The 17,941-nt window shown below is 37.5% G+C and overlaps 1 protein-coding gene across 9 annotated transcripts in view; it reads right to left on the reverse strand.

Annotated features, from left to right (window-relative positions):
• Nucleotides 1-17,941, reverse strand: part of Tlk1 (tousled-like kinase 1) — a 107,934-nt gene that overhangs the window by 23,556 nt on the left and 66,437 nt on the right. For 8 of the 9 annotated variants that reach the window (XR_015682856.1, NM_001395018.1, NM_001395019.1 and 5 more), the window contains 7 exon segments: nt 17,332-17,427; nt 15,591-15,680; nt 14,167-14,259; nt 10,413-10,523; nt 9,974-10,110; nt 5,817-6,005; nt 1,509-1,575 (listed from right to left, as the gene is read on the reverse strand). Coding sequence is in view for 8 of the 9 variants with exons in the window: in NM_001395018.1 (NP_001381947.1) it covers nt 1,509-1,575; nt 5,817-6,005; nt 9,974-10,110; nt 10,413-10,523; nt 14,167-14,259; nt 15,591-15,680; nt 17,332-17,427 (783 nt within the window). In the remaining variant the exon portion in view is untranslated. 9 annotated transcript variants of the gene reach the window in all.

Consider the following 17,941-nt stretch of genomic DNA (forward strand, 5'->3'; position numbering starts at 1 on the left):
CAAGCACGACAGCAGCATTCCTTTATTATCAAGGTCTCCCTGAACCCACATGCTAAAGTTTTCTGTGTTCAAACTAAAGCATTAAAATGCTTGAGGATTTTTATTTTATATTTGTGTGTTCAAATGTGTATACACCACACATGCCACAGCACAAGTGTGGGCATTAAAGGACAAGAGGCCAGAATAATTTTGTTTCTTCCACTGTGTAGGTCCTGAGTTCCAGGTAGCAGCAAGCGCCTTTACTTGCTCTTGGTGAATTTTTATATGGGGCATCAAACCTATCTCCTTTTTGTCAAAATGTCTTAGGTGGGACACACAAATCCTGTGACTCATCTGTACTAAAGATCCTCTCTTACCTCACAGTTCATTAATGGTTGTATTATTGCTACAATTCTATCTATAGATCTGTCTGCTGTGGAGAATGGACTGCAATTGTCTAAATATCTCAAAGTTTGGGAAAACTGAACAATCACACCAGAACAGAATGGACTGTTAGGGAAACAAAGGAGAGCCAAAATAAATCATTTTGGAATTTACTGTTCAGGCAAGTTAGCCTGATGCTTTCTAAGCAGTGGTGTGATAGTTTGAATATGCTTAGCCTAGGAACTGGCACTATTAGGGGGTGTGGCCTTATTGGAGACAGTGTGTCACTATGTGTGTGGGCAATGAGACCCTCCTGCTAACCATGTGGGAACGAGTCTTCTAGTCGCCTTCAGATGATCTGTGAACTCTCCTGCACCATGCCTTCCTGAACATTGCCATGCTCCCACCTTGATGATAATGGACTGAACCTCTGAACCTGTAAGCCACCCCTGATTAAATGTTGTCCCTATACGAGTTGCCTTGGTCACAGTGTCTCTTCAAAGTAGTAAAACCCTAAGACAAGTGGCATGTGGCACAGTGACATTTACTAGAGTTTTCTGTGTGCTCTATGGCCAAATGGTCTATGGGCAACATCTCCAGCAGGGCTTGCTATGTAGTTCAGTAGCAACTGCATCTAGAACATGGTCCTCCGGGTCCTAGCCCACCCTACTCTTAAGAGGTGCCTCCATAGGCACTGTCTTCATTTAGTTCAGTTGTATCTATATGTCATCTTATTATCAAATCAAATAATTGATAAGCAGGAAGTAGAATGAAAGGCTGAATAGAAGAAAATTTTTGGTCTGTTCAAAACTTCATTTTGAAGAAGGAAAAAAATCTCTACTTGTATTTGGAAATGAGTTGCATTTTATAGACCTATAAAAACAAAGGACTGATTACAGTTGCAAGTATAAACAAGTATAGTGATACAATAGCAAAAACTTAACTCACAGCAACTATTTTTCTCAATTGTATCTCTTCCAATTGGATCAACTGTTTATAGCTTACAAAATTTTCCTGGGTATGCATTTTAATTAAAAACATTTAAACAATTAGTACTGAATAAATTAAGAACCAAGCCAAAGAAATGAATGCAGTTCTTCACATTCTTGATAACAAACTAGAAACCCAGCATGGGCCAAACATACCTTTTTGAGATGTCCTAGTCTAAGTTTAAAAATTTCCTCTTGTTCATGATATTCTGCCAGAGTCAGCCTGTTAAAAGTAAAATTTTAATTCTACATTGAGATTAACGCTTAGTACTTTTTTAAAATTAAAAACTAACAAAACATGATAAATAAAAAACACAACTAAAAATACAAGTTAAAATTCTGGTAACTTGAAGCCTAAAATACAGAAGTTGAAAACCCCCTTTATGATACTCTTCAGCATAATTTAATATTTCTGGCTGGAGTAATTAACTACTATGTAATGAGTGTCATGTATCAAGTGAGGTTATAGAATTCAGAATCTAAGGACGTATGTATGAAAAGTTTCTTTTTATACTCATTTGAGATTACAACTGACAGTAAGGATATGAAGGTAGAAAAATGAGGAGAAAATTAAATAGCATGTGCTATGAAGAAAAAACAAAAGGTGGCGTGATAATGGCTATTTAATTCACTCTGGTTACTAGCCATGGGGAGAAGAGTAAGGAGGGCACCCTTGGCATTGGCTATAGTAAGCACTAAGATCCTTAGAACACTGCTGGTATAGGAGAGGTGAAAAAGATAAAGAGAGAAAACAAATGGAACAAAGTTTTCAAGCTGCAGCTTAACTCTAAAGGACAACCATCACCCATCACACCCAAGTCCTTGTTTGAAGCCTGTGTATGTGGTTCCCAGGGGACGTCAGAGTATCACATCCATTTCAGGGTCATTCAGTTCCTTAAGCAACACTCAGTATAATTTCTATTTTCCTTTAAGTTTACTACTTCCAAAACAAGAGCACTCAAAAGAAACAAACCAAGGAATCTAGGTAATATTCCACTAAAATCATCTTAAGAGCAAACTAGTAAAACCTTTTGATTAAGTCTCCCTATTTTCAGAGTAACACAACTACATAGTTATACTGAGAACTGTTGCCAGCTACTGAGGCTGAATACAGTAAATCTGGAGTTGATTTTTGTAGTAGGTGTGAGACTACACTCCCTAAAACTGCAAAACCTTCATAATCCCATCACTCATGAGGGTCTCAGCCACAGCAAGGAGATCAGGAGATCTAGACCAGGTATGGGCTAAAAGTTAGAACCTGTCACAAAATAAAACAGAATGAGCTACTGCAATGTACATTTGGATGGGGAGAAAGAAACAGGAAGAAAAACGAGGATACAGGTAAACAAATAAATCAGTTAAATCATAGCAAGTAGCTTCTGTGTATACACATATGCCACAGGCACAAGTTTTCCTACTAACATTGTTTTCTATTTTCTAGTCTTTAAAAGTATGGCTTTAGGGCTACAGATCACAGAATGGTTCAGAGTTTTATCAAACTATGAACACTATGTAAATCTTTTTTAGTTGGTCATATATAGGGATGCATTGATTTTTAAAACCTTAATTTAAAAAAAATGTAGCTAAAACCTGGTATTTGAAAATCAAAGTTAAATAAAGCATGGTTTTGAAACAAGAACCTATCACAAAAAATTCCAAAGCTGCTAGTCAGTCATACAGATCGCTGGAGTTCCTTCAGCCTGAAGGGACTGATATTTTATTATCCATCTAAGTTTGTAGGTTTCTATCTTTCTTAATATTTTATGATTACAAGTGTTAAAAATGACAAAAGCTGTGAATACTCTCTCCAGGGAAGTTTGCATATAAGTAGTTTGAGGTGTCCACAGATGTCACTTTCAAGGTTCCTAGTCTAAGGGCATATCTTGTAACCATAATGTATGCCCTAATATTGCCAAAAGAAGCATCCAACACATAGTAGCTTTTTAGATTTCCTACTATCCATGTGCATTAATGAAATACGTTTTTAAAGAAGTCTATGGGGCTGTAGAGACAGCTCAGTGATAGGGAGAATATTTACTGCTCTTCTAGAACACCCGAGTTCAGTTCCCAACACCGCAATGAGCGGCTCTAGCACCAATATTCTGACTTTTGTCAGCACCTGCACACATGTGACAGAGTCACATAAAGAAAAATGTATCTTTAAAAGAGAAGGAAATATATGTATTTAGATCAAGGAGACTGGTCTCTTCAACTCAGAATAACAGAGGTAAGCAGACAACGTTAACAAAACAGCTGTAAGTACCAATTGTTCTTATTATGTGCTTTAAGATGATTAAAAAATATACCCTGTTAAGCTAGTTAATTTGTCCTATTACTTAAGATAAAATCTTTTATACACACATTAATAGAAACACATAGCTCATTTCTCCCCATAAGTCACACCTGTTACAATAGATAATAGATAGCTCCCATTACAGATCTGTGTTTATCTCCTGAGGCTCCAAAGTAAAGCTATCAGTAGGTTTCTGTAGATTTGAAAGTAAACAATCGCCTTCCACAGTGAGGTCTCCTGTCATGTCAAAAGTGAGAATCCTTGCTTTGTTTTAGCCCAGGGGCCACTGTACAGTCCTAATAAGCCAGGCTGGTCTCAGAGACCACTGGCCTCTGCCTCCTAGGTGCTGAGATTAAAAAGCATTTAACAATAGCTGAAGAGTATTGGAATGACATAGCAGAAAGAATAGAACTAGCTTTCAGGCTAGTCTAAATATACTCGACATTCAATGATCTAAAGACGCTGTTTACGCAGGAAGACAAACCTAAAGCATCCCAGTCACTGATCACAAACACAGTTATAATATCGGACTCTTGAGTGGCACACAGCACCACTCATCAGACTACTGCAGTTCCAGAAAGTTCTACTCAATATAACCAGAAGCCCCAAACAAGTATTACAAGGAAAACTTCTTAACGTGAAAAGAAAAATTTCTCTCTACAATCAGGAAGAGGACAAGGGTGCAGCTTTCACTCCCCTTCCTCCTCAGAACTACACTGAAAATAAAAGCAGAAAAATGTATCCTAACTGTACAAAAAGAATAAAAGTATCTTCATAGATAATATAACTCTTTATGTTAAAAAAAATCCTAAAGAAAAGCACAAGATTAAAACCATTAAAAAAAATTCTGGGGGTTGGGGGTTTAGCTCAGTGATAGAGCGCTTGCCTAGGAAGCGCAAGGCCCTGGGTTCGGTCCCCAGCTCCGAAAAAAAAGAACCAAAAAAAAAAAAAAAAGAATTCTGGAATGGTCTAAGGCATAAAACAACACATAGAAATCATTGTTTTTACAGATACTAGAAACAACCAAAGAGTTAACAATTTTCACTTCCACAGCACTCAACAGAAGCCAAATGAGTAAAATCAAGGATTAAATTTAAATCAAGAGGTTAAAGACTGTTATGTGAAGAAGTATAAAATACTGCTACAGAACTAAAGGTCCAGGTGTCTACAGAGAAGCGCTAAGGGACCAGGGTAGGACTAGGTATCATTAGGGGTAGAGTTAAAACCCAACACTTTAAAGATAGCTACTGTGTTGCTAAATATAGAACCTTAGTGCTTTTTAAACCAATAGTTGGGTGTTCTAACTGGAATTAGAACAAAATTAGGAATGACTTGAAGAAGTGATTTTGAGATAGATTTTGAAGAAGTGGCCATGTTGGTCTTTTCATGTACTGTCAGATTTTTGGAAGCCTGAGGCAGGACTGCTTGAGTCCAGAAATCAAAGATCACCCTGGCAAAACAGGGAGATAAAGAGGAAAGCAAAGGACTGGATAAAAATGGAACCGAGGAGAGAGAAAGGAAAAACAAAGTAATGGATAATATGTAGAGAATGGGGTACAGTCAGTACAGAAGACACAGGCCCTGACCGCATGTGTGTGGAGGGCCAAATGGAGCTGGCGAGTTTGTAGTGTAACGAGAGCTGTGCTTTTCACTCACTGCTTTAAGAGTCCCTGACATGGCAGGAGTGAGGGTCAGTGTATCTTTTTTCAATAGGAGACAGAAACGTGTCTACAGCTTCACTCACATAAACTCTTGTACAACTTCCCAAATCTATAAACATGTAACTATTATTAACCACCTTTGCTCTTTGAATTACAAAGAGCAATTGATATAGAAAATTTAGAAAACAGAACAGAAAAGGAACAAATGTCTGAAACTACCTGTGAGCTGCACTTACACATTCAGAAAATGAACCCCACCACCTTAAGAGGTGCCCTGAGCACTAGACTGGTAAAGCCAACGGACTCAGATATACAAGATATACAAGAGAGGTAAATCCCACTCTCCACTGAAAAATTCAGGTTTGGAAATTTATGTCAGAGATAAATTTCCAGTTAACATCTTTTCTGGCTACAATTATTTTGTTTTTGCAATATTAATTATGAGTAACATTATCATTAGCTTCTTGCTCACTACTAACAATGTAAGTGAAAAATTTAAAAGAAGCTTACAGTTGTGGTAAATTTGGTCTAACAAAAGGATCATTTTCTGCTCCGTTGACTGCCTTGTTTTTTCTTTGTTTCGGTTCAGAATTGGTTGCAGGTGCCTGAGAATTATTAGCTGTGGGAGGTTTGCGTTTGGCTAGAAGTTTTCTTTGCCGTTCAATATCTTCCCTTTGTTGATTCACCCACTCTTGTTGCCTGTGTAAAAATGAACAAACGAAGCCACATTAATATCCCATTATTTTCCACAATTAATACATCGAAAAGATCGCATAATATAAATCTTTATTCTGTTGGTCCCACTCTTTTTAAAAATTTTAAATATATACTTAATTGCTTTGTGTATGTAAGTTGTTTGTCCATTTCTTCTTTGACAAGACCTTACCATGTAGCCTTGACTGCCCTGGAACTCAGTCATCTACCTGCTTCTGCCTCTGAATGCTGGGATTTAAGGTGTGCGCCAACACAACCAACTGAGTGTGTTGCCTGTGTGTACCTATGGATTCACATGCATCACAAAGTGTCTGTTGCCTCTAGAGGCCAGATGAAGCTATCAGTTCACCTAGAATTGGAGCTACAAAAAGTTGTGAGCCCCTACCTACATGCTGGAAAGCAAACTTGGGCTTTAGGTCCTTTGGAAGAGTGTCACGTGTTCTCAACAGTAGAACCACCTCTCTGGCCCCATGGGTCTGTCTCTGGTGAAACAAAACATCCTACAGGTCTCACTTCCTGCAATCTTTAAATCTTTAAATCCTATGTATGTGACTATGTAGAATTTCATAGTATCCTATCCTTACTAAAAAATACTGTTCCTATAAAACTTCATCAGAATGAGTTTGGTTAGCTAATCTTTTCATAAAACTAGGCAGTATACATATGTGTACACACAGCACGCGTGCGCATGCACACACACACACACACACACACTCTGTTTTATTCTTACTATCTAGCACGGTGATCAAAATATACTAGTATATACACTAAGATTCTGTTAAATAAATGAACTAAAAACAAAACAAAGCAAAACCCAAGCCCCACATATCTCAAACTGAAAGTTTGAGATAGACTTTAAATATATATTTTATCATTCAACGTTATAAAAGGCAAGTGAAATTTTAATATGAAGTGTTACTTTCTTAAAATTATTTTGAAATAAAAGATGACTTAATGTAAAAAAAAAGAAAAACTTGAAAAATTTACCTGTTACATTAATAAATACAAATTTAATAGCACTTCCCATTGAAATATCTAAAACAATTTTCCAAAGAGTTGAGATTCTAAAACTAGTGGCTATTATGTCTATTACACAATTATAGGTTGGTTGTAGACCTGTAACTGAGTGTGTGTGTGTATGGGGGGTGGAGAGAAAAAGCTTAGGCTACAGAGCAAAACTTGCATTAAAGTTGGGGTTGTGTACAGTGCAGATGTGGCGGTCAGAAGACTAGGTCCCAGGGATATAGCTCAGTTCATCAGGCTTGGTGCAAGTGTCTTTACCTGATGAGCAACCCCAATAGCCAACAAAGGAACTGCGCCCACCTTCCCCATCCTAAATACATTCAGTTTATTCTGGTAGTTCCTCTTAAGTATCCTATCATGTCAAGACAGAAAATCTTACAGCTCTACAGGGTCATACTACTGAGATTTAGAGCAAACAATGTTTTACCCTTCAAACAGGGACCCCAGAACTCTGACTTTGTGGCTGAAGGATTCGTTCCTCTTCTCTATGGCCTTTGTGAGGGAGCAGAACTAAGACAAGAGTGAAAGAAATGAGAACCAAGATAGAAAAATCTCAAAAACAGCAAAGAAAGAATGAGATGTTAACTCTTTCCATATGGATGTAGGAGTAATCTAACGTGCTCTTACTTAATGAAAGTCAACAGAGGGCCAGGGTGTGTAACATGGTCGTGCAGCACTTGTCCAGGATCTGTGAGCCTTTGGTCAGATCTCCAGAATCCCACAAAAACAATCAAAAAATAAATTGTCAAGGTATTCTGTGATGGCTTGCATATGCGTGGCCCAGGGAGTGGCACTATTAGGAGGTATAGCCTTGTTGGAATAGGTGTGTCAGGATGGGCATGAGCTGAAGACCCTCATCCTAGCTGCCTGAAGGTCAGCCTTCCACTAGCAGCCTTCAGATGAAGATGTAGAACTCAGCTCCTCCTGCACCATGCCTGCCTGGATGCTGTCATGTTCCCACCTTGATGATAATGGACTGAACCTCTGAACCTGTAAGCCAGCCCCAATTAAATGTTGTCCTTTATAAGACTTGCCTTGGTCATGGTGTCTGTTCACAGCAATAAAACCCTAATAAGACATATTCTAAAGGGGCTAGAGAGATGGTTCAGTGATGAAGAGCACTGACTGCTATTCCAGAGGTCCTGAGTTCAATCCTCAGCAACCACATGATAGCTTATAGCCACCATCTGTAATGGGATCTGATGCCCTCTTCTGATGTGCGGGTGTACATGCAGATGGAGCACTCACCCACATACATACATACATACATACATACATACATACATACATACATACATACATACATACAATCTTTAAAAATGTGTTTGTAAAAAAGAGGATCGAAGTACAAATAAACAGTCTAAAGGCAAATAAAAAATGGGACCAAGATACAACATATATCTGTTATTCAGAGATCACAATCTGGTTCAGAGATTATTCTTTAACATTACTAACTCTTCATTTATTCATTTCTTTTCTCCTTTTCTAACCAATCTGGGTTATAACAATGAACGTAAACATCATGTGACAACATACAGTAAGTCCTCAATCAGTTCTCATCAGTGATAGGATATTCAAATAACTTTGTTCTTTTAAGAGAAACATAGCTACTATCATAGCTAATAATATTTTATTTTTATTTTATGTGTTCTGCCTACATATGTGTCTGTGTACCAAATGTATCACTGATGCCTACTGAGGACAAAGAGGAAACACTGGATGCCCTGGGACTGGAATGAAAGATGACTGTCATCTGCCTCGTAGGTGCTGGGAACTGTACCTGGTCCTCTGGAAGTTTACCCAGTGCTCTTAACCCTGAGGCACCTCTCTAGTCCCCAATACTCTAGACTATGTACATTACTGTAGGACAGTCATGGCCGACTTTAGTAGCAGAGATTCTTGATCGCAAAATATTAAAAACTGTGGTTTTCATCTCAAATCTATTTCCTGCTCTCTACTTTGGCACTCAATATTTTATCTCAAGTTTCCATCTTGAATGTGTGAGTTATTACTGTGTCTGAGGCAAGAGAAAGATTCTTTTCCTTAGGCATAGAAGTCAGGTCCTGCTGATTTTAACAGTTAAGGAATGGAGAAAAAGACAAAAGTAAAAGGGTACACACGTAGGCATGTGCCTCCAGTCCCAGGAAGCAGAAGACAGAGACAGGAAGACCAGTTAAGTCCCGGAATTCAAGACCAACTTGAGCAACACAGCAAGGCCCACTAAAGATAAATTCTAGGAGACGGGGCACACTCTTTCCAGTCAATACACACATAACACCACCACAAAAAGTTAGGGAATCAGTTTTTATCTTCTAGAATATTCTAAGTCAAGTTTAGAAAAAAATGATGGTGGAGCAAGCTTACTCAGTGTTGAAGGGCTTGCTGGTGAGAAACAAGTTCCAGTGAGCGTCCCTAACTCCAAATACAAGGTGAAGAGCACCTACGGAAGACACCTGATGTTGACCTCTGGCCTATACGCACAAAGTATTTAAAAAGCTCTTTATTTTAAAAATAGACAAACAGACAGACAGACAGCAGAGTACACTGTGCTCCTCAGGTGAGTGCTAATTATGTGAGAATTCAGTTAAATACTGGAGCTGTGTTATTCATTTGGCTATTCCTTTCCTATGTGCTAAGTTTTAGGAATTCAAACAGTAAGTAGATATTGAAAACCTAATTTCAAATTTATAATCCTTTTAATGAAAATCCAAACTACTAATTTAAAAAAGTGCAACAATGAGACTGGAGAGGAGGACCTGGGTTTAAGAACATGTATTACTCTTCCAAAGGACTAGCACCCACATCTGATGTCAGAGTTGCCGGGTGCTTCAGGTCTGATTCCTCTGAGCACGCGCGCGCGCACACACACACACGCACACACGCACACACGCACACACACACAAATTTTAAAAAATGCAAACATTACTAACTTCACAAGATTTTGAAATGCAAAACCATCTGTCCATTGTTCTGTAAAAGAAGCGCCATGTCTAACTGTTGTAAAGTGCCCAAGGCGCAACCGATCTTGCATACTCTTCTCTCTGCTTGACAATTTTTCTTGTGTACTCTGAAAATGAGAAAAAAAAAATCATCAATCATATTCATTCAAAAATTTCCATCAATCCAGCCATTCATTCATTAATTCGTTCATTCATTTATGAGACACGGTCTCTCTGTATAGCCCTGGCTGCCCTGGAATTTACTCTGTAGACCAGACTGGCATTGAACTCAAGAGATTCATCTGTCTCTGCCTCCCCAGTGCTGAGATCAAAGGCATGAGTCATCAGCACCAGGTTATTCATTCAAATTTTAAAAGCATGCCAAGAAAAGCAAGATATTGAGGGAAAAGAAAATTTAGTAATAACTCACCTTTTCAATAAGCAGTTTCTTGCTCATAGATATGCACTTATTTAATCGTTCTTTGTATTTTTCAAGTAATTTCTGTTGATCATCTATTTGCCGCCTGAGATCACAGTTGGCCTACATAAGTAGAAAACAAAAGGTTTAGAATCAGTGTGTATGAAAATCTTAGTGATTGTTTTGAATAAAGTTAAGTAAATAAGATAAATACTAAAAGTCTACTTACTACCAAACATTAACTGCATTGTAGAAGGTACAGAAAACTTATATACACATTCTGGATATTTATGTATATATTCCAAGGTATAAATTTTTGGCTATATAATCTGGATCTAAATTCAGTTCCCTTATTTATAAATGGAGGAAGTATAATCTACCTCAGCTAAATGTTAAGTGTGCTATATATCATATGTGTAACACATTTCAGAGGAAATGTGGATTTCTTCTTTCACACTACCAGACCTTCATAAGACACTGTCTCTACTAAATGAACAGACAACATTGTCATCTGCTGACCCAGTTAACTCCTCTCACCACCCTCCCTTGAACAGGGAGTGATTCTGTTCACTCTGCAGGTAGCTATACACTCAAAGAGGAGACGTCTCTCTAACTCTAGGTGGACTAGCCTACCTCTACAGGGAGAGAATTATTTCTGTGACCTACTGAGATACCCCACTCCCCAAATATTCTGAATTAGGTCTGAAGGAAAGCCTATGAATTTCCCTTTCTCCATCAATGCTGCTGCTACTACCACTAAGAGCTAAGACCAATCCAATCATGCAGAAACCATGCTAATCCAATCATGCAGAAACCAAACTGTGTAATACTTTTAAAATGTTGGGAGAAAGTAACCGCTAACCTAATATGTCAAAAGCAACAAGATTAGCAGACAGATCCTCACTTTTAAACAGTTCAAATGAAGCCTCAACCTGGTTTGAGAATCAGTACTGATGTCTAACTTGAACAACTAACCTCAAAATTTCATTAGGATTCCAGACAGCCAAAACAAAGGGTACTTATTCAACTGCACCATCAGGGTGTGCTCCCTCTCGCTCTCCGTGTGTGTGTGTGTGTGTGTGTGTGTGTGTGTGTGTGTGTGTGTGTGTGTGTGTGTGTGTGTGTGTGTAGTATAGCTCAGACTAGTTTTAAGCTTATGATCCTGTTGTTCTCCTCCTGCCCCCATGTGCTTTGTTTATGGGCAGGTACCATGTGTACCGTAAGATTCAATATAGAGCCATTGTAATTACAATCATTCTAATTCTCTTCTTGCATAAAATGAAAAAATGCTTACTTCTAGATATGTACCTAGCCAAAAGAATAGTTCCCAGCTTCTCTTACAAAGAAATTTAAGAAAATTCAGTAGAATATTCAAGAAGGATATACACAGAATTCTACCTTTTGTGATTCTTTTCCCTGGTCTCTGCTTAGAATACAGACACTGTGACTGTCACTATTTTTATTTTGGACCCAAAGGTGACCTCCAGGATGGAAGCCATGCACTGAAGAAAGGAACCAAGGTCTCGACAAACTGTGAGGCAATTATATCTAGGTTGCTGCCACTTCTGTTCTTTCTTAAAATACACTTCCATCTCATGTGAAGTACTGCTGTTTATACTGTGTCACTAACAAAGATAACTGCAAAATGCTAAAATAGTGTTTCAGGACTGATTCAGTAATATACAACAGAACACAGACATGGGAGAGAAGCGGGGGGACCGTATATGGAAATAAGATTTAATGGTGAAGCCTTAAGTATAAAAATGAATTTTTAATTCAACTGGATAACTGATTATAAGAAGAAATTAAAATGAACCCCTATCCCACACTTTGCTACAAATCAATTCTAGTGAGATCATGAAATTGTACAAGATCAAAAAAGCTTTTTTGCTCTTTTTTTAATTCTTTAGATTTATAATTGCATTTCCCCCTTCCCTTTCCTTCCTCCACTCTCCCACATATCCCTCCTTATTCTATGTCAAATTCAGGGCCTCATTCTCCTTTTTTTTCTTTCTTTAGTATAGAATAGAGTTTATTCAGAGCATAGGGAAGGGGAAGTAGGGACCCGGCCATGAGCTCTGGAGAGAGAAGGTAGAGGAGAGGAGACAGAGTGGAGGCAGGAAGGCAAGAGCAAGAGAGCCAGGGCCTCATTTTCTTTAGGCTCTTACAATCAGCTCTTTTGGTATCTTTGATTAATAATTTAGTATATACAAAGCATAAACTATAAATAGATAATTAATACATAAAAACAATCATCAAAAGAAGACAGTGTGATGTAATGAAAAGAGATCTCACAAAGGGGAAAGAAGCCAACATTAAAAAAAAAAAAGTCTAAAAACTGAAAATTTAGGAACATCCAGTCTAATACAACGAGAAAGATGGCTAAGGGTACAGCCCATTAGCACTTGTCTAGCATATGGGCAGCCCTGGGTTTGATCACCAGCACCAATAAGCACATGAGCACACACACACACAGAGACAGATACACAGACACAGACACAGACACACACACACACACACACACACACACACACACACACACACACACACACGCACACCTATAAGGAAACAAAATGATAAATTCGTATGTCAATGATGCCGAGTGGTTTGCAGTAAGGGATGTGACAGAGTAGTGTCCCAAGGTTACAATGGCATCACAGGTGTTGATTATTAAGCTGTGGTGCTAGTGGTTCTCAATGCGGGATGAATTGCAATGGTTAGTAGAAGCTTTAAAATTATCAACATCCAAGCTATATCACATCAATGTAAACAGAACTCCACAGGGGAGAATTCAAAACCAGTACTTCTATCAGATGACCCTAATGACATGCAAGGGAAAAGAAATCCTGCTTTGGGCCTCACTCACATTCTAAGTATACTACTGGGTATGTTTTAAAATGTATTGTGTATGTGCATGATGTATGTATGTCTGAGGATGTGAATGTGTATGCCATGGTATCTGTGTGCAAGCTGCAACTTTGTGAAGTCAGTTCTCTCCTACCTTTATGTAGGTTCTGGAGATCCAACGTAGGTCTCCAGGATTGCACAGCAAACACCTTTATCTGCTAAGCCTTTGGCAAATAGCTTAGATTTATTTATTTACATATTTCCAGATGTACTTTATGTGTATATGAGTGCCTTTGTGGCATATATATCTGTGTACCACATGTATGAAGTGGCCAAATAGGCCAGAAGAGCACTTCAAATGCCCTGTAACTGATGCTACAGACGGTCGAAAGCCACCAGGATACTGCACAAAAGCAGCAAGCTTACTTAACCACTGCGCAATCTTGCCAATCCTGAGTTTATTTAAAAAATAAAGCATCCATTAAAAATCCTACAGGATTTCATCCCATAGTAAGTCCATCCTTAATGGTATCTGATGTCAGGCAGAGAACAATAAGCTAACAGGAAATGGGTTATATAACTGGGAGTAGATGATCAAATAAAAAACTGTAAACCTACTACTACTTCTTCAACGATTTCTCAGACAGCTAATCAATTATTCTAACTTTAAGTGGATATTTTCAACACCTGTCTTTTATTTTAATTAGGAGTGTGTATACCTGTATATAGGTGTGTGCGTGTTTGCAAAGGCTAACAGCTGGGCCATCCCAAGCCCCTAAAGTGGATTTTCAATCACATACAAGAATTAGACAACGCTTATTGTTTTTAAACACAGAACATTCTGTCATATTTAGTATTTTCTCAATAGTCTAACTGCTGCCAAATTAAGTCCCACAATTCCCCATGAGATATTACTCACCCTGAGCAAATCATCTATCCGACCTTCCTTCTTTTCCAGGTCCTGATTTTTAGTACTTTCTAATGCTGCCAATTTCAGCATTGTAAGATCAGTCTAAATGAAATAAAGATTTTTTAATTATCTCTACTATATACATTATACATACATTAAGGCAGATTTTACCAATTTCAAACAGCCAGGAACAATAGTTTGTGGTATATAAAAAGACATTCCCAGACACCTTAGTGTAGTTTTAAGAGTCTGAAGTGTTAATGCTGAAAACCTTGTATACGATTTATTAAAGCTCATACACAAATGTCTGCACTGTACATTGTGGAGTATTATCCTTAGCTTTGTAAAACCAGTTTTTAAACTGTTTATAACTGACAAGTAAAAACTACTTTTTTTTCTTTAAAGATTTTTATTTTATTTTACGTATGTGAGTACACGGTAGAGTGAATACACTGTAGCTGTCTTCAGACACACCAGAAGAAGGTTTCAGATCCCATTACAGATGGTTGTGAGTCACCATGTGGTTGCTGGGAATTGAACTCAGGACCTCTGGAAGAGCAGTCAGTGCTCTTAACCTCTGAGCCATCGCTCCAGCCCCGTAAAAACTATTTCTATTTATGTGATAGATAAGTTTTGATCATGCTGACCTTGAACTTATCGATCTGCCTGCCTCTGCCTCCAGAGTGCTGGGATTAAAAGCATGTGTCACCACACCCAGCTCACACACAACAGCTTGAACCCAGAAAGACTAAAAAAAAAAAAAATACACTGTTGGGAGCCAAGGTGTCATCACAGATCAAGTCTCCAATCCAAGTCTAAAAAAACATTAACTAGAAACTGGCACACGGAGGATGGACGGACGGACTGTGGTATTAACTAGGTGACTGTTTAGTGCCAGAGCATCTGCCTGCTACTTGCACTGATTCCCAAATACAATCCTCGGCACTAAAAAGCAAAGCAGAAACAAAAAACCTTCAAAAACATGTGATCTATGGTCAAAACTCATAAAATTGACTATTAATAGTAATAATAATGACATTACTATATCTAAGTAACTTGATATAAGTGATTTTTCTAATGGTATAGACACTAAAATGACACTAGTATTCACTTATAACCAATAAAGCAGCTGCATGAAGATACCAAGTACATGTGTACTTGGATGCAGGTTCAGAACCATTCAGTGAGCAGCACTGACTGCTCTGGTTGTTTTAGTGCCTGAAACACTTGCTCAAGTGTGTGACAAAGGGCAAGCTGGTGGTAAGATGGATGCTTCAGTTCCGCCTGCCCTGCAAATGTTTTAGTTTAGTAAGTCAGCTCTTATGTTTGATTTTACTTTACAATTATATCCAGAACAAACCAAAAACATTTTGTTAATACAATTGGTCAGAATTTTCCTAAAAGTCATAACAAAATGTAAAACTCTTACTTACTTGAGTGATCTTAAAGGATAACTGCTTTGGTTGTACAACAGGGTGGTCCCCGAAAGCTAATGCAGTAGGAGAAGGACTATTCGGTCGAACCTGAAAATTACGGTAAAATTTCTACCTCAGGTAAAAAAAAACAGTTTCTACTCAGCAACAATTACTTAACATTTCTGAAAAATTTTATCTTGTAATACCTTTAAAAGACTTTTAATCATCATTAATTCATTCAACAAGAATTCTTGAGTACCTCCTGTATGAGACCCAGTGTGAACAAACACTCATTCCTGACCTAAAGAGGCTTCTACTCAGACCCACAAAACTTAATGCTTTATAAACAAAGTATGGCCTGGAACAAAAATATTAAAAAGATTATCCTACTAAAGGAACAAATCACTGAGCATGGTAGCTCATGTTTTTAATTCCACTAACTGGGAGGCAGAAGCAGGTAGATCTCTGTGAGTCCCAGGCTAGACATACAGAGACCCTGGAGGTTGGGGAGAAAGAAACAACCAAAAATCATAAAAGTCTAGACTTTTTAGTACTAGAATAATAAAGCATGGTCATAAGTACTCTAAAAATCACACATTTATTAATGAATTTTATGGTTTAAATCTGTAAACAGGGATAGGCAACACTGTATAAGTTATATTAGCTTTCAAATTTGAGTCCTAAGCCTTCCTTTAAATGGCCATGTATGGTATCCCCAGGAACAAAATGTGTAAGACTTGACTAAGTATGTCTACAATCAGTAGAAGAGGATATAATGAAAGGGTGCTTGAATAAGTCAGAGAAAGTTCCTTACCATCTTCAAATTACAGAAAGCCAACACTATTTTTCTGGTTAAATAGTCAACTTCCAAGTAAATGAAAAATAAAACTTAAGATGCAAAACAAATCATATAAAAACTGTGTCTTAAAATGTTAGAAACAAAAATGCTACAGGCTAATTCTAATAACTTCTTTCTATGTTGTACTGATCAGCCTATCTTTTTTTTTTTAATTTCCTCTAAATGATTCATGATTTTTCCATGTTAAGAAATTTAATCAATAACAAAGTTAAAAATCAGAAAGTAATAACTGAATATAGAGAGATGCTATAGTGTTTATCGTAGCCCACAGACTCTATGATTTTTTTTTTGGTAGCAAAGTAACACTAAATTCAATCAATGCAGGAAAACTTCGGTTTAAAAACTCACTTAAAAAAAAGTTAAGGAGCTCAGAACAGACATCAACTCTATAGTTGATGACTCTAATAAATTTTATTTATTTTATGTGTTTGGGTGTTTTGCCTACATGTATGTCTGGGTACCACATGCATGCCTGGTACCTGTGGAGGCCAGAAAGTGCTTCAAATGCCCTGGAACTAGAGTTAGAGATGTTCATGAGCCATCATTTTGAGTGTGAGGAACTGAACTTGAGTCTTTTGGAAGAGCAGCCAGAGTTCTCTTAAACACTGAGGCACTTTTCCAGGCTAGATCTTGAATTCCCAATTCTCTTGCTTCCATTTCTTTTAAGTGCTGGAATTATAGGCATACAACTCAATGCCAATATTCAAAAATAAAAGTTCCAGAAGAATCAGATCATTAAAGAAGATTCAACTACGTCACTGAAGTGATTTCCCTTTTAAACCATAAACATGACTACATAAAAGTATATACAAAACAAAACCAACACATTTTAAGTTATTCAATATGTAGAACCTCTAAGGCAGACACAATGCATTAAAACCTTGAGTAGTAACAGCTTACAGATGAGGAGGGAGTGGAATGAGAGTGTGAGTTTTGCGGAGAACGGATTGCTGGAGGTATGCCTCTTACGGGACTGGAGCCATTTCCACCTTGGTACTGAGAAAAGAAACGGGAAAGCACAATTGCTATTCAGACTTGGCACGAAGGAAGTGATTCAAGTATATCTTATTTTATTACTAGTGCAAGGGAGGGAACCCATGGCCCCACACAGATGGTCTACATCCCGGACCTAATTATATATATTCAGATAAAAATCAATCAGTAATTAAAACGAGTCCAGAAAAATCAAAAACAAGATCAGCTATATAAAACCTAAGACTATATCATATAACAAATGATGCCTACTTTATCTTCTGACTATAATTTGTTATATTGCAGTTTACTCAAAGACAAAAAAAATCACCCCCAAAATGAACATATTTGTTTTTTTTTCCTCCAAAGTTTAGCAGTTTTTCTATAAATTTTTCTTTTTTAGGAAACTAGTCTCTAATCTCAAAAGAATTTAAATATTTACATATGATTTTCATAAACACAACTATTTTAGAATCATTATTCACAAGATCTGTTATGATATCCAAATATTCAGTGCATTGTATAAAATAATTATATA

The sequence above is a fragment of the Rattus norvegicus genome, chromosome 3 (genome assembly GCF_021556685.1).
Source record: "Rattus norvegicus strain SHRSP/BbbUtx chromosome 3, alternate assembly SHRSP_T2T, whole genome shotgun sequence".
Classification (NCBI taxonomy): domain Eukaryota; kingdom Metazoa; phylum Chordata; class Mammalia; order Rodentia; family Muridae; genus Rattus; species Rattus norvegicus.